This window comes from Rhea pennata, chromosome 24 (assembly GCF_028389875.1).
Source record: "Rhea pennata isolate bPtePen1 chromosome 24, bPtePen1.pri, whole genome shotgun sequence".
In the NCBI taxonomy this organism is placed as follows: domain Eukaryota; kingdom Metazoa; phylum Chordata; class Aves; order Rheiformes; family Rheidae; genus Rhea; species Rhea pennata.
In genome coordinates this window covers 3,834,090-3,855,261 of record NC_084686.1, presented here as the reverse complement: position 1 = coordinate 3,855,261, position 21,172 = coordinate 3,834,090, and the positions used below count along the sequence as shown (strand labels likewise).

Below are 21,172 nucleotides of genomic sequence, written 5' to 3'. Positions count from 1 at the left end.
GTCTAATCTCAGTTACCCTGTGCCCTTAACTGCAGTTACCAATACTGTAGGTATCTCCACAAGCTTACGTATGACTGCTGGGATTCACACCCCTTCCAGACCTTTTCTGTAACTCAGGTTCTCTGCAAAACAAAACAAAACAAAGCAAAACGAAACAAAACATAGTAGTGACTTTCTTGGCCTCTTCCTCCGTAAACTGCTTTCTGGTCACTTACCTGTTGAAACGCTTTGGGTACGAGGGAAGGAGTCGGTAAGGGAAAAGCAGGGAAGGTTGCTGTGTATCTCAAATGGTCAAAAAGATTTCTGCCTCAGAAGTGCTAACTTCAAAAGGGATCAGTCCCTTATCATTTTTAGCTCATCCTCTTTCATCCCAAAGTCATGTGGGCTCACGGTCCAAAGAACAACCTCTGCTATGTAAATTGTGCCACTGAGTTCAGTAAACGCCCTCAGCCTAACCCCTCGAAAAAGGTGTCCAAGCCTTATTAATACTTTTTCCCATGTAACCTCAGGAGAAAAAAATATATATATATACATATATTTTTTTTAAATCACCGAGCCTGGAATAATAACACAAACCCAGATTTTAGCGCAAGAGGAGAGATCCCAGGCCTTTCAGCTAGGACTCCTGCCTGAGCAGCTGAAGAGTTGGATCCAGAGATGAATCAGACTGAGACCCCTCCTGCTACCCCAGGGGCAAAGCAGCCCTGGGAGCATAGGTAAGAGACACCCCCAGCTCACATACTGCCAGGCTCCACCGCAGGGCTCCCCTAATGGAAGGGGCAACAGACAGAGCAAGTCTTAACAACAGTTAAAAGGGATAAAGCAAAGTATTACATTTTAATTGATCTAATCTTTGGCTCCCAGTGGAATCTGCAGGGATATCTTACTAGAATTACTCAAGTTTTATCAAGAGATGGCTATTCTGGGAAAGTGCATTTTGGACAGCGAAACACTCCAAATCTTCAACTTCATTAGCATTGGGACTGGCCGAGCAAAAGATAGAGGCAGCACAATAGTGTCAAAAATGAGAGCAAAAGCTGGGGAGAGAGAACATGTGATGTGTAAAGCCATCCTCTTGAGCATGCAAATACAAAACCTGGGCATATACATAATAGTGTCTGCTGTGGTGTCCTCCAGGGCATGTAAAACCTGTATGTATTCACTGGTGAGAAGAAAACGTAGGGCCGACTAGAAAAGGCTTCCAAGATAAAGCAGCTTTCATCCATCTGCTAGTATTCTGAAGTCTGTTTCTACTTTGAGTGTAAATAATCTGATAATGGGGGGGGGGAGGGAAAGAGGGTTATTTAAAAAACCTCCTTAAGATCCAAACATAAAATACTTCATGGGAAGAGAAAGCTAACAGGAGACATAAAGAGTGAAGATGTAGAGAAACCAGGTGGGTTTCTCATCATTCTTTTTCTGACATCCTCTGTTTGAGCAGATGACTGAGCTCTTTGGAGAAGCAAAGGGAAGATGTCTGGCTCTGTCTGTCCCTTCTTTATTCACCGCAGTGAAGAGGTAAAAAGAAAAAAAAATCAAGTCTGATAAATGATTCATGGAACCTCCTCTTTTGCTAATCTGTAAATAAATTTAAAAGCAGCTTCTTTTTGATGAATATATTCTGCTGCTCATAAAAACATGTCAGCCTTTAAACACTACACAGGCACGTTCAGACATCTCTGTTTTTCTTGTCAGAGTATCTCACCAAGGAATGAGAGTCCTTTGAAGGCTGAAGCTGGCATCTTTGCCGAGTGCTGTTCCTATGAAGGGATGGAGGATATGTTGATTTACACGAACAGAAGAGGCTGCGGCAAATTCTTACCTCATCTCTGTCCTTGTACACCTTGCCTCATGCTCCCAACTTCTCCTAGTGCTTATCACCGTGGCACCACTGCACAGGTCACTGCACGTTGTCCTCACAAACTGTTGTTTTGTGTTCCAACACAAATCTGTTGGAAATAGGTTCCTGCACCACGTAGCACCACTGATTTGATCTGCTAAACCTAAACCTCAACTCACAGCTAACTGGGTTTCAATGAGGAGGTCTGATGTTTAGCTGATGTTGTCCTCCTCTTGCTGAGAACTGGGCCCTCCTGGAGAGACTGCATTGCATGTCCTGTCCCATCCTCCCACCTCCTCCTCACCCGTTACATCCTGGACTTCTTTTTGCCTTTTTTCCTCATTTCCATCCAGCTGCAGATAACAGCAACAACATAGGTGAGGACACAATCAAGCACAGAGTCCTGTAACAGCTACAGCACCTCCTCTGCAGCAGCAGAGATGGAGTAAGAACTGCCACTTCCCCTTCAGCTGGGGAGCTGCTGGGTGTCTCCCTGAACGGACGGGACTTGAACAGTCTCGCAACTTTTGTCAGTATGGACAAGAAAGGAAAAAAGAAAAACATAATTATACAAGGACATCTTTTATTTCAGTACATTCAAGACAAAAAGAAAAGAAAACAATTCAAGAACAGGATGTACCTTCACTCAAGGCTTCTGTTCATCTCCCCTGCTCTCTCCATTTTCATCTCTTTCCTTTTACGATCAGAAATTGCATAGAATTTGTTTTTCAATCAGAAAATTAAACTCATCAATGTAAAACCCACATCTGTACCAAGCAGAGGGTGAGCTGCTGCTGTTGCTAGGGAAGTAAATATTTTCCTCACACAAGATCCTAGACTGATGGTTTTCTCAAAAGCTGTGTGACATCTTTGCTGCTAGGCATGAGTAGTAAGACACCCTCAGAGCTGAGGATGCTCCGTGGGTCACAGACATGGGGAACTCTTGAGCCTGGAGCAGAGCTTGGTCGCTTGGTTTGGGCACGTGCAGAGCACGGGTTTCTAAAACTTTTGGAAGTGACAGTGAGCAGTAAATACCACCTCCCTCCACTGCTGGGAAAGGGCAGCATTGCCTAGAGAGTACATGGAAACCCACAGCACCAGCTGCTCTCTCCTGCTCCCATTTTGCCTTCCACAAAAGACTCCCCCACCCATACCCCCAAAACCAGAAAAGAAATAAGCAAAAGATAACCCCAAAACAAAGCAAAACAGAAGACACAGAACCCCTGAAATTCCAGGCGTTTCAAGGCCTCTTTGAGTTCACTGTGTTTGATGGTTGGTTTTTGGCATCTTAATATATATATATGTGTGTGTATATATATACACGTGTGTGTGTGTGTGTGTGTGTGTGTACATATATATATATATAGTATATGTATATACACACACATGTATTTTAATAACTCCTCAAATAGACTTTCATTATATGCTGTTTCTCACTGGGAGCATGTCCCATTCCTTCCTTCCTCATTCCACCTGCCAAAAAGGAAGAAGAGTTTAGCACCTGAAACCTGGTGCATGGGAGACTAGGTCCTGAAGTACCCAAAATAAAACAAAATAAATTACTCCTCCCGTCCCATCCCTTATCCTTCTCAAATAAAAATACCCCCCCCCCCGCCCTTTGCAAACTCCCCCCGTAAGTCTATGTAATCGGAAAAGATAGCACTAGCATCCTTTCTCCTGACCTGGGATAGAGAAATTCCAGGAACAACTCTTGCCCCTGAATGGGCAATATCTGGTACAGGAATGACCCACTATATCCCTCCTTCCCACCTTGGAGTTGCAAGGTAGTAGGGAGACAACTGCTTAAGACAGGCCTGCCAGAGGAGCTTCCTCCTGGTGCGCCAGAACTCAGCAGGATATACGTCCTCTCAGACATGAATAGCAAACCCAATGCTCTGGCCAGGCCCGTTCATCAGCCCAAAGGTTTGTCTTGCTCTGGAGAAGCTGGGTAACTGCTTTTAATTTAAAAACAAGTTTGACATTATACAAGTCCATGTTCTGTAAAATGGAACAGGACCCTCTTGGCCCACCCCAATTCCCCCTGCCCCAGCTTTACTCAGGTTCACTGCTATTAGTGGTCTTCTCCCACTCCAAGCTCTCTTCGCTCTGTGCAGGTGAGCCCGGAGCTTGTCGTGCCCGCAGGCCCTGGAACCTGCGGCACTCAGGGCATACACGGATGTGCGTGCACCCTCGGGCTACTAGGGCAGCTTCCTGTGCAAGTCTTTGTGCCAAGGCATCTGGCTCTCCCCCACTGCACAGTTTCCCGTTGCTGAGAGTGGTTGTGCTGCGGGCTCGGCATTCCTCAGGGATAACAGGGCGAGTCCGTATCATCCCTCCTCGCCTCCGACGAGGGTGGAAACTGTCCTTGCAGAGAATGATGTTGCGCAGCTCTGTCACCATCTCTTGACACACCGACACCTGGAAGGCAGACCCAAGAGATACTGCTCATCTAAGTAAACTGCAAACCCAACAGGGTTGTATCTGCTCTGCATTCTGATGCTAGTGTTACAGGCCCTGCCTTGAGTCTTGCCACTTGTTTTAAGATACCAATGCTTGGGCATTCACACTTGGTTTAGTCCAAAAGGTTCCCTCTCTTGTCTAAGGTCCTATGTTCTGGTCTTCAAATCAACATGAGACCCAAACTTATTGTATGCAAAAATCTGCAGATCTTCCAGACTCCATGAAAAGTATCTGGACTTTGCATACATCTCTGATCCCTTCATAAACACCTGGAACTTCCATACAGCCTTGATCATACTGGAAGTACCTGAGATGCCTGTGCATTTTAAACCCTGGCAGATGCATAGATTTCTCATGCGTTTTAGGTCTCATTGTCAGGAATACTCATCTCACCCTAGGTGCATTATTTGCTCCAGAATAGCATACTACTGGGTACCTCGGGAATAGCAACAAACTCCCAGAACACTTCCAGGTCCTACCTCTGACTGCTCAGAGTGCCGAAGGCTCCACAAAAATTCCAGCATTGCCATAAAAATTGCTACTATTAAGCCACAGATGAGAACCACGAAGATTCCGCCAATATTCTCCATTCCCAGGCCTAAAATAAAGCAGAGGACACAGTGCTGTGGAGATGCAGACACAACATAAATTGCAAATAATCATTGTGTGGCAACCCAAGTCGTTGCTGTTTAGTTGGCATTGCACACATCCTACCAGGGACCAAAAACCCAGGCAACACTGTCCTATTAAAATCAAACAGCTCAGGCTGCAAACTGAACGACTTGCAATAACTGCACGATCGAAGATGCATTCTCAGAAATGATGATTTTGCAGATAAACAGCAAGTACATTAGAGGGAAGTACAAAGCAATTTGTGGACAAACTGAAAACAGGAAAAAGAAGATGGAAGATCAATTGGGCACATTAATCCCTGCAAATTATTCACCCAGCTCTAGTTGCTTTGAACTTTGCAAAGGAAAATGAGGAATGCTGTTAAAGAAGCAGAGAAGACGACGACAAGGAAGAGCATTAAAGGAAGCTGGCACCAAGAAAAGCTCTTTTGATCACATTAAGAAGTGCTGGTGAAAAATGATTACAGCTGCTCGTATTATAGCAGTAAAAGGTCTCAAACAAGACCAGGACCCAACACTGTTTGACAATATATAGAGTGACAGAGGGGGTTGTGTCACCCAGTAGCTGGCTGAAAGCTGGATGCTCTCTGTCCAGCACCCTCTGGCCCATGAGCAGAACATAGCCCCTTTAGCAGAGCAATTCATCACTTCCCTTAGATATCTCACTTACGGTGGGACAACTGCACTCTGCTGATCACAGAAGGAGCCATTCCACCTCCCTGGGCCAAATGCCTTATGCACACAGCTTCATTCAGGGGAGGAACTAAATCCTACCCATGTCAGATGCCAGTCCTGTCCTAAGCAGCTACCATTCCACATACCTGAGGCCTGCAAAAGCTGTAAGGAAAATGCAAGTCATGGCTTAGCTCAGTTAGGGCAGCTCTTAGCTCACCTTTCTCAGAGATCTCTGAGAAAGTTTTTTACTCTTTTGATCTCCAAAAAACCACTCCAACACAAAGTGGCAGTGAACTGGCAGTCAAATCTGGCCCAAAAGCAATCTCTTGCCCCTCTTTCTAAGCAGCTGTACCACTTTGGATTAAGGCCTCCGATTTGAATTTTTGCTGATACACTTGAGATTGACTCTGTACCGCTGGCCTCTTAGAAGCCGTGCCCAGCTTTTGCCCATGCTTTTCAGCTAGACTTCCATGGGTGGAAATGGCCAGATCCTCAGCTAACGCAGTCTGGCATAACTCCTCTGCAAGCTTACAAGGCAGACTGAATGGCACCCCTCAAAAACCTGTGGCTCTAGCTTTTGTATACCAGGGTTATCACCTAGCTTCAGGACAGGACTCCTTTCCACCAAAAACTGCAGCCTGTGTCTCCTCCTGACCCAGCAGGATGCGATAAAAAAGTCAAAGTGTGCTGGGCCCCAGGAGGGGTCTGGGAGCAGCGTCTGCATCTCAGCACAAGGAGTCCAAGAAATGACTCTTCTCTCCTTTGCTTGTTGTTTTTGGGTCTCAAGTGGACTGGGCTCCTGATTGAATTGATTAATAAAAAGCATGCCATGCTTTGCACTGAGGTGATTGTATGAGGCCATTAGTCAACTAGAACATCTATAAAAATCTTCCTCTCCCCTCTGTTACATTCATTCAAAGTGCAAGTAGCAATGATTTATTGACTTAATCTCTACATGGCTTTTAGACATAAAAATCTCACCAAAATCCTTGTAAATCGCTGACCTGTTTTGTTTTAAAACTTACGAGGTCACGTTTCTCCCCCACTCTCAGTCATTCTTTTGTCATCGCCCCTGCAGCAATCTGGAGACTGTGTAAATCAGCTCTTTGCAGAGAGATGCATCCACTAAGACAGCACCTCTCTGGTACCTGCCCAAATGAGTCTTTCTCCAAATACCTGAGCTTTCTCTCAGCTAAAATAAAACTGAGTATTTATTAAAACAAACATGCAAACACACAACTGAAACATTGTCCCATTCCCATTCCACTTTTCCACAGGTATCTGACAGCACTTTCGTTAGCTGCTTGTGGCTCACATGACCAGCAGATTATAGCCTTCCTCTTCCCTAGACTGGGAAACTGAAGCATGACAGAAGGGCAGGAAAGGGAGGAAAAATTTGTCCAAGGCCACAGAGCAAGTCAGGAAGTGCTAGAAACAGAACCCAGGAGCCCTGCTTACCATCTGGTCCTGCCAAGCCCATCTCCAAACAGCCTACAGATTCAATCCAGCTTCAGAATCATTTTTCACACAGTCCATGGAGGAAAAGACTCCCACATGCCTGCTCTCCCTTCAAAAGGAACTCATTTAATCGTCACATTGCACCGAGGCCTGACGCCTCGCGCTGGTCCAGTGTGCTATGCCTGGAGAGTAAAAGCCAGGGCTGTCCACAGTACAGCACTGGCCCTAACCAGAAGCACCAGCTGAAAGTCCACATGGTGCCTCACCCAGCCTAGCTCATCGACTACACACACATCAGGATCCACTGCAAGGGAAAGGCTAATGTCAGAAAACAAAACAGCTATCATAGACCCTTCTTGGCTCACTATCTCTGCACTCAGAAAGGTCAAAAGACTATTCTTTCAACTGGGGAACCTTCTGGCCTCCCAGAAAAATGCTTGCTGAGGTAAGGATGACTGCCAAAACTAAAAAATGCAGCGACTACATTAAGCTGGCAACTGTTGTAGTGCTGGGACATCAGCCTAATGCACTAGCTTTTATGGCAATTAGCATAGCATTACCCAAAAGAATTTGCTCTTCAATTTTACAGATTTACTAATAAAGTCCTTGTGTCTCTTACTTGGCTATTTAGGAGGAGCTTCCATTTGGAGCCATTAACCAGTAGGCCTGTGGTGGAGATCCATCTCCTGTTAAAGGAACCCAGGATTTTGGTCTGATCCCTTTAGCCATCCATTTTCCCATGCAATGCTGCAGACATTCATTAGAAGCTAATTTACCCTCCATATGCCTCCAATATTTGTCATTTGGTTGTTTCTGCTATCTTTGCCCCAGGCAAAAACACACAGCATGAGGCACAGCAGAGCTGTTTGGCTTTCTCCTTGAATTCTGAAGGAAGTAAACTCAGGTCAGAAGAAGAGAGAAAAGTAATTCTCAGGCAGAAAACCTGGCAATGCTCATGTATGGCTGGAAGCCCATCCTGCCGCAGCCTGTGAGCATCCTGCTCCTAGTGATTCTCCATCATTCTACATTCATTCTACATTCAGGAATCGCATGGAGAGTAGTGTGGCATACCTTTGGCTCTGTGGTCTTCCTCTTTGGGGCACTTGCCTCCTTCCCACCACTTCCGCTTCAGGATTTCCAGGCGGTTGTTCTCTTGCAGCTGGAGAATGGCCAGGTCAAACTCGTCACGAAACACAGAGCCTGCAACACCAAGAGGTACATTATAAGGTACTGCCTTGGTCAGCTTTCCTCCCCACTCAGCCCCACCACAGTGCTCTGCCAGAGTGCCTGACTACAAAAACTCTTCTCAGAAAGGTATGGAGGGGAGTTTAGTCTATGCGAGTCATGGACGCTCACAGTCTCCTCATGAAGACTGCCAACAAGTTAATGCCATTCGCAGAAGGTGATTTTGCCTGGCCACCAAGACCGACTCAGACCATTTTTTAAAAGTTCATTACAAGCGAGAGCTTTGGCTTGCTAAGCAGGATTCAGAAAAGCCATTCAGTATCATACTCCTCCTCTGGACCATTTAGGTCCATCTCCTCTCATTTGGCACCTAACATTACCCTTGCTCTAAGACTCATTACCTCAAACTGGGGCACTGCAACAGCAGTGAATCTAACCTACACTCAAGTCCAAATCTTCATTGGAGAGGAGGCTCAGTTCTACATTCAACACCACGCACTACTCCAGGCTTCATAACTTCTGCTCATCAGAGATACAGAAGACAGACCGTGGGAAAGACTGCAGTTCTCCTGGTAACTCTGCACTATTGTAACAGGGAGAAGCTTTATACTCTTTTTATCTGCTACAATTTCACTGTTTAACAAGACAATGTCAGAACAAATTTCGCCTTGAAAATAAGGATTTGTACTCATGATCAGGTTACTGTGACTTTACAAGCTTATGCATGTCAGCGAAACTATAGTGACTATTTGTGTGACTGTTCTTATGTAATCTGACTTAACTTTGTATTGCTAAGTGCAGGTGTTTAAAGGTCAGGAATCAGGCTTCCTGAAACTGTGAGACTGGCTGAAAGATCAGTTGATCATTTGGAATAACAACCTTTACATCCTTTTTCTTTGCTACCCTGGGAGATGATGTTCTCTTGTTAGCTCTCATGTTTTAAAGAAAAGAGACTAGCATTTGTTAAAACCTGATTACCAGCTGAGATAGTCAGTAAATTGCCTGATTCTCCATTCTAGGAGTTTTAAGAAACACCAGTTGTTAAGAAACTTGTGCTAAAAACTACAAGAGTTTCAATAGCATTACTTTTAGAGAACTTCCAAGATAAAACAAGAAGCAGAAAGTGACTCAAAAACACTGATTCAAAATTGAAACAGTCAGCAAAGAGCATATATCAGAAAATAAACAGCAATTTTGAAACGTCTTTCATACGAATTACTTAAAGAGCTGCAGTCGCGTATTACACGGCTCTGGACCAGAACTGGGTCTCATACATCTGGCTCAGAGTGTGCGCCTTGGACAACTGGAATGTATTTGATTTTCCTCCCGACATAAAAAATGACCCTGGGCAGAGCCGTGAAACGTGACATTGGTTTTAGAGCCAGTTCAGCCTTTCAAATGCTCCGGTCCTCTGCTGACAGCTGAGAAGGACTAGAATTTTTCTTCACTGCCTACCGACGGGCATGCCAATCCCGTAGCCCTTGGTGTCCAGAAGGCCCCCGACCTGCGTGAGGTTGCAATTGCGCTGACGATAATACTCGTTCATGGTAGACTCCAGCAGGAAGGCGTAATTGGAGTTCAGCACACGTGCAATCCCTTCCTCCGTGCTCTTCACAAACACACTTGGCTGCTTGGAGTACATGTAATTCCACATCCGCTGGTATGTCTGATAGCGGGAATTCTGCAGAAGAGAGGAGGCATGTGGAGCTAAGGTAGGAGCATCTCATTGTAACGTAATCTCCAAATTAGACACTATTAAAAATGCCACAATGTGGAAAGGAGTCAAAAAAGATTTGGAGTCAAAGCCACAAAAAGATTTAGATGCCTAACTTCCATTTATTCCAGTGAGCTTCAGAGGTCTAAATATCTTTGTGGATTTGAGACTTTGTGGTCAAAGTTTGACATGAAACTCATGCCTAATTCCAATAGGTTCCAGTAAAGCTCTTTGCATAAATTCAATTTTAGAGAACGTACAGTTTCCATAACATTATATACAAAAAACAGACAAACAAAAAAACCAAAACCCACAGAATTTACTGATTTACTCTTAAATTGCTCCCCACAGAGCTTGCATCCTGTTGTTTGTCAAAGTAACCTTGTGGTTAAGAACCAGTGTCAGAGCCAGGCACTACCAAACCAAAAAGGGCATCGAGTTCTGTGTGTAGAGCCAAAGCTCTTTTGAGGTTGTTGCTGGATTTTGATTCACTCCATCATGAACCAAAACAAAGTACCCATGTAAGCGAACTGGAGTCTTTTCATTGATTGCAATAAACTAAAGCTCAAGCAGATCCAAATCCTGAGACTTTGCAGGTGGTTTATTTTTGCAGTACATGAAATCCCTTGCACTAACCTTCGCTCCCCTCCTGGCAACCACATCAGGTAAGCAGTGTGCTGTTAACCAGTCTCCTGGCCAGCGAGATGGCCATCTCACCTTTAAGAGCTAATTTCCTGCAACTCAGGAGCTATTTTGAAAGGTCAGAGCGAATCTGCTGCTGACCTACTTACTGTCCTCATCTGTCCATGTCTATCCTCTCAATACAGTCACTTGTGCAAGAGAGAGATGAACAGGTTGTGTGTTTGTTCCTGGATCACTGTGTTCTTAAACCCTGCATATCAGTGGAAACTGCTGCCAGTAGAGGTTAATTACCAAGGTGCTTTAGGAAAGGGCGTATGTCTCAAGCAGCCAGTAGTCGAGGTGAAGACAGCTTCAACTATGCCTCCTTAATCTATCACTGCATTTCACTCATCGCCTTTAGATGAACGGAAAATGGATCCTGATACAGTGCAAAATACAGTATATGCTACAAGAACATGTTTTGCTAATTTCTTTTCTGCTCCGAGTGACTCTAGCACACATCAGGCAAGGAAGAGCTGCAGTCAGGCTTTTTAACTTGAAAGCCTTCCTGAAAAGAACTAAGCAAGCGCCTCATATACAACCACCTTATTCTCTTGGGCGCTGTTCAGTTCGTTTTAGATGTAACTTCCTGCTTAAAAGTAGCTTTTTGCCATACCCCTGAAGGGTGTAAAGTCAGGCTGAAAAGCTCAGGCTCACTTGGAGATTTCTCAGGTCTTCCAATTCGGTTCAGACTGAGAGGAAACAAACAGTGAGTAAATCTTTATCTTTTCTTAGTATTTCAACATGTAATAAATAAATAAGACTCAGCAGTTTATGTGTTCAGAGCACTGCAGAAAAATAATTCAGTCCATTGTTTCCCTTCTAAACAGAAGGCAGAAGATAGAAATGGAACTGGGCTAAATAGCATGCATACATTTGCATGTACATGACTTTCAATGCTGCTGACCCCACACAAGTTACATTTTGCACATGCACTTTTACCTGTGCTAGCCTACCTGTAGTTTGCAAATGGCTTTTTGCTTATCTGTCCTGTGGGACTTTCACATTGGACTTTAAAGTCACTTGAAAAATGCACAAAAATGCACAGAAGAAATTTGGCTGCAAATGCTTAGCAGCTGAAAATCGTGTTATGCCATTGCTGTGCTATATAGATATGAACAACTTTCCTGTGCACTTAGTGACACCTCAAGTCATCTTCTGAGTCTGAGCAGGTAGGCCTGTTCCTCTATGGTCCAGCACAGACTCTATTCCTCCAGCATCCAAAGATCAGGCCAGCTGCAACATTATGAAATACTGTCTTCACTTGCCTCTTCCATGCCATTTATCTCAGTTCCAGAGTAATCTCAGCTCCTTCTTTTTCAATTTAAGGACTAAAGGTTTGGCCCATTGAGGACAAAAAGAAACATGCAGCAAATTGATTTGCTTTCCTTCAAAATTTCTTTTCCAGATTGCAGACCAGAAATTGTAATATCTCCTCTCTTTTACCAGCTTCATTGCTGTCCATTGTAATTTCATGACATATTATCAACTATATAAGCTGTGATGCTCTTGGGTTTAATTTAAATTATCCTGTCATCATCCACTATGGAACTAGCCCAGTCCTGTGCTACCAGCTAGACAAGGGGCTCTTCATATTACCCCTCCATGCCAAAAACCAGAAGGCAACACACCAGAAAGAGGCATGACCGGCTGGGGCAATATCCAAATATGACTGAAGAGTGCCCTTTGCACCCTCTTCCCCAGTTAGCAAAAAAACAGGGTTTACTTGAAAGAAGGTCATGCTGGAGCCTCCATGAATGGTGCCATACTCAATTGCTGTCTGGTCAGCCAGGTCATCCACGGATTCAATGGGGACGTCCATCCGCTGCACAGTGAGGAAGGCTGCTAGATTGGCCGTGTAGGAGGAGATGATGATCAAGGTGAATGCCCACCTAAAGAATGTGGAGGCAAAGAAAGCAAGAGAGACTGTGACCTGGGATTTCCCCTTGGACTGAATCTCATTTCCATCCCCACTATCTGCCTCTCCATCTGCTTTTGCCCAGAAAAGGCTCACAGAGAAGCCCAGCACATACGAAGTTTACTGAAAATGTAAAGCTTCACCGTTCTGATCCTGTTTTGCTAATGGTGGCCCTACTTTGTTTAGGCTAAGAGTGTCTCTGCTTTTGCTTTAAAATGAAGGCTGGATCTTCTTACCAGACTCCACTGACACAGCGTGTGGATAATGCTTGGGGCGCAATGGTAGAGCCCTGCTGCATGAATCCCCCAACTGGAAACCACAAGCTGTTGCCGAGAGAATACTGATTCACGAGAAGATTGCATCTTCCTTGTGAGCAGGGGTGGGGGCTGTACCACTCATACGGTGTCAATCTAAAATGGTAAGAAATGAGTAGCTTGGTTAACTTGCTAGGGAACGCAGCACTTTAAAAAGAAAGAAAGCAAAAAAAGAAAAACTGTGAAGCCTGAACTCTCTTGGAGGCAGAATTTTCTGAAGAGGAAACTCTTTGCTGTCAATTGATGCCCAGGGCTCTGAGCCAAGTTGTGTGCTACAAGGCTCAGAAGCCAGAGGCTTTGTTTTAAGATTTACAAAAGTTGTGAGAGGCTCTGCTGAAAATCTGGGCATGGGCTGTAGAGAAGCTAGCGACCTGTTTGCAGGTTTGTACCACAGACAAGAACCACAGTGATGCAATAGGTGCACAAACTTGATGCGAAATCAAACATCTTCCGTTGTGTTCCCTGCCAGAGGATGAACACCAATGGCAAACTCAAACCTGAGACATGTCAGACCTGACTACAGAACACCATCAACAAAAATAACTGTATTGCTACAAATGGCTGTTCCAAGGCCTATTTGTTCCAGCAAGGTCTAGGTCCCAGGTCTAGTCCCAGGTCTAGTTTAAAGCCAAGCATCAGTTTTCACAAGCATCAAATGCTTTCAGTGCTCAAGGGGATGGGGCAGACGTGGGAATCTGAAGTGACTGATAACATGCCACTAAGGTGACTGTAGCCTAGCTCTCTTGTTTATTCTGTGGGTAGAGAAATCAGCAAATAACGTGGTTTTAGTCACAAAAATGAAGAGCTTCTGACTGTGCACCACCCTTTTATTTCGGCTGTTTCCAGCCCTCAGTTCTACAGTTATTAAGAAAGTCTAATTCCTATGCCATATTTCATTCAGTTGCTACTGGTTAACAAAGCTGTGCCTGGGAGGGTTGCTCTGGAGATACTGCCAATACGGGTGAAGACTCTGCCATCTCACACAGCATTTAACCAAAATATGGTGTTTATTTTCACTTCTTCATCTCTAACCTCACGGCGAAGCTGGAAAGGTGGAAGTTATGTCTTGAAGACTCTCTGCAACAGGGTGAAGGACTGGCAGTAAAACACAGTTCTGAGAAAGTCTGTCATAACTGACAGGCTCAAAAGCTCCTAACTGCTCAACAGCACAGACAGCAGCGTCGGAAACCCCATCTCCAACAGGAAACCACGTAAAGGCCCCTTTCTAGGGGATAATGTTTAAAATATGCAGAGGGGGGCTGGAGAGGCACCAAATCTCAGTCCAGAGAGAGTGCCTGACTGCATTATTAAGTATTTTCTTAGGACTATATTTGAGACTGTAACAGGTTTAAAAAAAATCCTGTCAGCATGACAACTTCAGCCACGCTAAGGGACCAACCGACAGCACACTTCCATTTTTATAATAAGAATCAAGTATTAACCATGACCTGAAACAGTGTTTAAGCCTTAGGCATGTCCTTAGCGCACAGTCAATAAACAGTTAAAGTACATCCAAGAAGGCCCATCTCTGCCACCGGCCGTGAGCAGTTAGTTACGAGGTCAGGGAAAACAGCCACGTAGCCAAGACACCAGGCCTCGACGGGAGACATGCTGCAGACAAGCCCTCAATGAAAGAATTTAAGACTGGTTTAAATTAGTCATATGGAAACTGAACTAAGCGCTGTCAGGGAAGACTTTGCACATAAACTAAGAGGCTCTTGAGAGCTATTAATGAACTGCCATTTTCTGTATACTCTGGATTTTAAAGGGCTAGACAAACCAACACAAGTACTGGCATTTGCTTTAAAATCTCTGTATTCATTTGTTTGTATCTGCTGGCCCTGTTGTTTCTATTCAAGAGGAGCACTTGAGTTTAGCCATCAGATTTTTGCACCAAAAGTGAGTTTGCATGATACCAACCCTACTCTCGCACCTCCTCTCGCCTTTCTGAGTCTTCCCGGCCACTTGTGGCAGCGGTGGCCAGAGATGCAGCCAAATGCTCTTGCAAATCTTGCCAACCTGCTCCTGCCTGCACCACGTGGTAAAGCCACAGCCCCCCGGGGCCAGAGGGCAGCAGGGCTGGGACAGCTCTGCCCCTTGTACTGTGCCTTCCAAATTGGTGGCCTGGGGGTCTCACCACGCTTCCCCGCATGGGGCTGAGAGCATGACGCTAGATGGCACCGCGAGGAAAGGAACAGCAACACAAGTCACATTACCGAGCAACCAAGAAGAGGACACAGCTGACAGCCAGGTAGGCAAGCAACATGAAGAGCCAGACGCCAGGGGAAAAGGGATCCAGGAAAGAGAAGTAGCCAGGTTTGCGGCCCTGAAAGGGAAACAAACAAACAAACAAACAGTTTGACCTGTATCTATTTCTTTAAATTAAATTCGCCCTTCTGAAAAATGGCACAATGAAAAACACCTGCCCTGATGCTGACAACAGTTGGGAGCAATTGATGGGAAATAAAGCAAAAGAGGATTTGCAAAAGTCTTGCAGAGGACATGAGCGAGACAGAACACAGCAGCACAAATCACCGAGTTCTGCGGCATCTCACTAGCTAGGACACGTCTCCTCAGACACTTCCTCTTCCCACTTCAATCAACTTTGTTCCTCCAGGCAAACAGAAACAGGTGAGTTGTCAGAAAAAACGAGGCAGTGCTAGGGCTCTGCCGCCTATAGTGGAATAATGTTTTTCAGATGCACACAGCTAGGAGCCCAAGGGTTCCCATCCTTCTGAGAAGCAGTACTGGCTAGTGTCACCTCTTGGACAGTATGACCTCAGAGCTTCACTTCACCTCGCACCTCTCAGCCTGCAGGACCTCAAAACCAGATGCCCAGATCTGTAGCTGTGGTTCATCCAAGTGGTCTTTACACACTGAAATGCTCCCCTGGGAGAGAACATGCCTGAGCACGGAGGTGGGTGGGATCCTTTGCAAGAAGCAGAGTGGGAGAAAATATTTCCATGCAGAAAGAAAAAAAAGAAATGTTTGCAGTATTTCCATTTTTTTTTCTTCAGCCTTGAAAATGTTATTTCTTTACATAACCCAATAAAATTATTACTTTTATATCAGGGAACATGGTATTTTTATCTTCGAGATGCGTCAGAATTTCCTGCTTTTACTCAGCAAAACCACTTTTGCTTGAAAAATAAGACCCTCTCTGCTAGAAAAGGTGGTTGATTTTCTCCCAGGATAACTTAAAGTTTTAATAGAACATGCTGCCACTGAAATCAAAATTTACAGAACTTGCACGAAGGGAGGATGAATTTCTAGGAGAGATTTTTCAAAAGCTGAAACCCTCCCAAATGGCTGAAAACATTTTTCCTGCTGCCACCAGGTGTACACATGCTACTCCTCTGGGACAGTCACCTCCAGAGTGTGACAAGCAGCCATGAGCGTATCTCACAGCAGACTGAATGACACTGGGGGGCAGAAGGAGAGGCAAAAATACAACAAAAGCCCTGAGGGTAAAGAATTGTTCTTTTGCTCTCTGTGCAGTTTTTAATACCCACGTGGAGCAGGAAGTGCTTTGTTTAAGCACTGTGATCCTCTGGCATTTCTCCCCCACCCCAAATGCTGCAGGTGTTCATGCAGCGTTTATCCAGCTCAAGCAGCTGCTTTTCCTGAAGTCTCTCCTGAAAGTCTCCCAGTAAAAGTATGCAACTCCCAACATAGGGCTAAGGGGCTGCGTTAACCCTGCGGGGATGTGCGCCCATCGCTCGCAGGAGCCTATACCTTGAATCACGAAAAGTCAATCCTTGTATCACAAAACCTCCAGCTCTGCTATTTCCCCAAGCATCTGTATCCATGAGGCTACCCAGGAGCCAGAACTTTTACAGTAAAGTCAGAGGGGAAACAGCCTCCACTCTCCCCTCTGATCCTCTCCAAGTTTCGGTATAGGGACCCTTTTATTACATCTTACCTGGGCGCTCTCTATATTTCTTATCAGCACATTGCTGGCTCAAAACACATATCGCTCTTTGTGCGGTTCAGCTCACTCGAGCAGTGATTACTGAGAACTTCCAGCAAGACAACTGCTGTTGTTCAGTTTACACCAAAGCCACTGCCAGGGCTCTTTGACAAACGGAGGTCGCATTTTTTCTTAGTTGATTGTCTTATTTTACCCATCTGTGACACCATGTAAATTGAAAATAGCTAGTAAGATGTAACATCTAACCTCAATTGCTGTAGCAAATCCAATATCACCACAGACCAGGGTTCTGCTTTTTAAGAACTGTGCTTAATCCAAAGGCACAGAATGATTTAATTCACAAAAATCCTCAGGAAATACAGCTAGAACTTTTATTTTATTTTTTATTTTTTTTACTGCCCCAGGCTCAAGAGGGGTCATTTTAAATTCTGTTCCCATAAAACTACTGTTTTAATATTGAAATATTCCTAAATTTATGCAAAAAATTGTTTTTCACAAGGTTTTAGTATTTCTTATGAAGACTAAGATGTTGCTAAAAAAGGCGGTAGCTCTTGCACAAAAAACTCCCTCCAATAAAAATACCTACTCTGATATTCTGAACGCTAGTCACTAGCTGGGACCACAATATTTCGGAAACTTTCTAAAGCAACCTCTGCCCTCTATGAAGCCAAGAACCAAACCATAACAACTTACCTCATATCTTCAAGGACAAGAAGTGTTCGAGTTTGGGATCTATGTTTTTCTCTTTTTTTTTTTTTTTTTTATATTTTTCCTTTTTTGAGAGAGAGAGAAATAAAGAATCTGGCTTATTAAGCTTTTTAACAAGATGAGTTAAAAACCAGTGGTTCAGACCCCTTTGCATCCATTTTTGAGCTAATTTAAAACTACATCCCAAGAAAAGGTTCGGATTCTCCTGGGTATAATACAGGATCTATTTCTTCAAGACCAGGTTTCTTCCTCATAAGGAGTTGTTATATTGTGTGTGGTGTAAGCATGCAAGTGAATCGGATAGCAATAAACCGTGGAAGAGATTACATTCTTCTTTTGTTCTTTTATCTTTTTTTCGGTTAATTGCTGCCATGTTCTGCTTTTCCTTATATTCTTCCCAGAAACCCAAGGATAGACAAATGATTACTACAGCCAACATCTGCGCCTGAACCAAGGGCCTTCAGAGCCAAAGATACTGTTCAAAACTACATACCCAGAGTCCTGGAGGGATTCATATTCCCATAAAATCCTTTGCTCACCTTGCTGGAGCTCCTCTCACTACTTCAGAGGGGTGAGATCACGTCTTAAGATTGTCCAGGCCCCCATGTGCAGTCAATCTGCAGTCTTCTCTGATCCCCTCCAAAGGATTAGGGGTGTCTTGGTATCTATTGGAAGCCTAGAGGAAGACATTGTAAAAGCTCTTCTTTTTACTAACTGTATGGTTTTCCTGGATGTCCCACAGCCCCCTGGTTCCTTTCTTCATCTAGAGTGAGACTGGCTCAATTACCCCTTCTTTGCAAGCATTTCCACGCTCAAGAATGACATGTGCAAAGGGGCTTCTGCAAGGTGTGAAGGGCACCTTCTGCCCTTGGCCAAGTGAGCTGGAGCTTCTCAAGAAGATTCCTCAAAGTGGCCTCAAAGTGCTCTGGCATCCCAGAGCAAGTCAACAAGAAGAAATTCTCAAGCATTGCCGGGTATCAGCTGATGCTCCCTTGTGAGATGTTCTTGCAACAAAGTTCCTTTCCATAATTAGGGCCTTGATGTCTTCTCTATGTTTCTGGAGCAGTTTGTCAATAAATTATACTCCTTACGGAAATTGAATTGGAAGCTTTAAATTTCAGGCTTGGCAATGACTCTCTCCTGTGACTTTAAAGTAGTAGTTGTTCTGGTTCTTTTCAGCTACAGTCATTTTCAGGCTGCTGCTACATATTCTTTTCATTCACAGTAGTGAATAAGAATAAAGATACTCTGTTCCCATGGAGAGTGCAAACTCTCTTATCTGTCTGTTTTGAAGATGGAAGTGAGAATATCTGGTGTCTGTCAGATATTTTTAGCAGGTCCCAATACGGTTTTGTTAATTTGAAGAACTATTTTTCCTGGAATAGCAATGTGCAAAATGTCCAATAATTGATGAAGGCCTCCTGCAAAGCCTTAGATAGAAGCAAGAGAGATTCATTTACCCTCTTCAGTGGTTCCTGGAAGTCTGTATTTTCAATCAGAGAAAACAGTTTTCTGGAGGGAGCAGACACCAGTGACAGAATATCCTGAATACACAGGAACATCAGGAGAAAAGGAGGAGGAGTTGAGCTAGATGGTAGGCTCACAGATGACAGGCCTGTAAGAGGCTTCCCTGCCCGGCCTGCAGAATCACACACACACGTACGAAAAAACAGCCTGAAGGGACTCCACAGCTCGTCTGTTTCCTCTCATAGAAACAGTCAGCTATACATATGTCATTTCTAATAAATGTCCCTAAAAAGGTAGGCATAAGAACCCTCTTCTTTCTCATTAAGTCAGAAGAAAAGAAAGAAAACTCAGCCAGGAAAAACAGAAATGTTGACGAGTGCTAGCTTGTAGCTCTGTGGCAAACAGGCATTTGGCATCACTGAAACAAAGCCTGTATATTCTGGGATGAACATGTCTTTCCAAACAGAGCCCAATTCCTCCTTCTCTGGGATCCTTTGGGTATACAAGAAAAACCCAGGCATGGGACACTGTGAACACTGAGGCTAACGTGGGGTCATCAGATCGGTCACAACCGACATATCTCAGATGGCATCAGCACGCCTTGGGCCAGTGAGCGTCTTACATCTCTGTTTTAGTCGAAGGGGAGGTTTGCTCACAAGTAGTGCAGGCTATGAGGACAGTGCTGCCTTACAACCCTTTCAGAGCTCCAAGTTGGCTGTGGAGTCTCCTTAAACTGGAATGAAGGAGCTATTCATCCTGTCCTCATTTCAAACGTCTTCTACGGTGGTCAAGTAGAAACATTTCAAGTTTCAGTTCTTTTGGTCTAAACTCACCTATCCCAAAGTACTCACCAAATCCACATCGTCTCGTCTAAAGGGAGGGCACAGTAAGGACTCTCTAGGGCTGATGAGCAAGACTGATGCCAGCTACTCACTCATTCCATTGCATGGTATGAACATTCAGCGCAAATGCAGGTATGGAGTGAAAGCTTGTGTATGCTACAAATAAATTTGACTTTCAATGTATCTCTGCAAAGAAATGATACTGGACACCTGATCTTAGCCCTCTGCCAAGCAGAATGACAGCTCAGGGCTTGTCATCTGTCTCCTGCCTTCCACAGGATCCCACAAGCTGGCCAGAGTTGGAAAATAATAAAACAAAGCAAGCCTTTTCTTTTAGCAGCTCGCAAGTCAGAAAGCCTATTAGAGTCCCCGTGTCAGAAATCCATACTTGATTATATCACAACAAATGAAATTGAGAAAAATGACAGCCCCATTTAAAGCTGCCATATTTGGTTATGTCTGATAAGAGAGACATGCAATGTGGTGGCTGAGTTGGGGGCGGAAGGAGGAGAAAGGGAGGGAGAAATCATTTGCAGCTAGAGTTATGTGGAAATAAAATGTCATCACATTGGGAGGCAACCAGAGCATGGGAGGCAATCAGAGCATGGGAGGCAACTCCTCAGTCAGAGATTTATCTGCGGTTGTTTATTAGGCAATGTCTGATCTGCACCATGATTAACATATGTCAGCTGTAATTTTTGACATTGCAGAGATGTTTGTTGGGGTGAGGTGGGGGCAGGAAAAGGGAGAGGATAAGACCAGGCTGGGCTGTGGGGCTGCCTTCATTTCCTCTGAAAATCAAATCTTCAGAGGAAAACCAGAGCAATGAGCTACCTTGCCTTTCATCACAAAATAAATATTTACCAGTTTAATTAGTTAACTACCACTCAGATACTCTGCTTTTCCTGCTAGGCAGTTAAAGTCTGGCCAAAGAGAGGCCAAATACTGGAGAGGGAGGAGAAGGCTTGCAAAACTTGCCCACTCTTGGGCAGGGGTGATGTGAGAGGCTGCACGGGTCCCTCAGTGGTCACTCCTCCTGGCCTTCACACTGCAAAGCCGCAGGAACCCCTGCGCCTGCAGAGGAGCAGGGTTTCTTGTGGGGCCACACAACTGACCAGGAGAGGCCCTACGTTCCTCTTGCCATCCTGCTCGATGGTGCTGCGCAGGGCCGCCTGAACGAGTCCAACTACTGAAAGTCCTAACTGCATCCTTCCTAATGCAACTGAAGACCAAGTCCTGAATGATGGCAGGGAAATATTTGCCAAACACTTCTTACACTCTGTAATTATTAATCCTGCTTAGCTTGGTAAATGCCCGAAGGCCAGACTGGAACACGGCCCTGTTGCG

The 21,172-nt window shown here is 44.6% G+C and overlaps 1 protein-coding gene across 1 annotated transcript in view; it reads right to left on the bottom strand.

The window, feature by feature from the left end:
• Positions 1-3,892: 3,892 nt before the first annotated feature.
• The window catches only part of GRIK4 (glutamate ionotropic receptor kainate type subunit 4), a 208,349-nt gene continuing 191,069 nt past the window's right edge, over positions 3,893-21,172 (bottom strand). Inside the window, exons 14-20 of the mRNA XM_062594730.1 lie at positions 15,094-15,203; positions 12,800-12,973; positions 12,372-12,537; positions 9,706-9,931; positions 8,137-8,265; positions 4,780-4,898; positions 3,893-4,258 (exon numbers count right to left, since the gene is read on the bottom strand). Coding sequence (XP_062450714.1) covers positions 3,893-4,258; positions 4,780-4,898; positions 8,137-8,265; positions 9,706-9,931; positions 12,372-12,537; positions 12,800-12,973; positions 15,094-15,203 — 1,290 coding nt within the window. The remainder of the gene's footprint in view (positions 4,259-4,779; positions 4,899-8,136; positions 8,266-9,705; positions 9,932-12,371; positions 12,538-12,799; positions 12,974-15,093; positions 15,204-21,172) is intronic.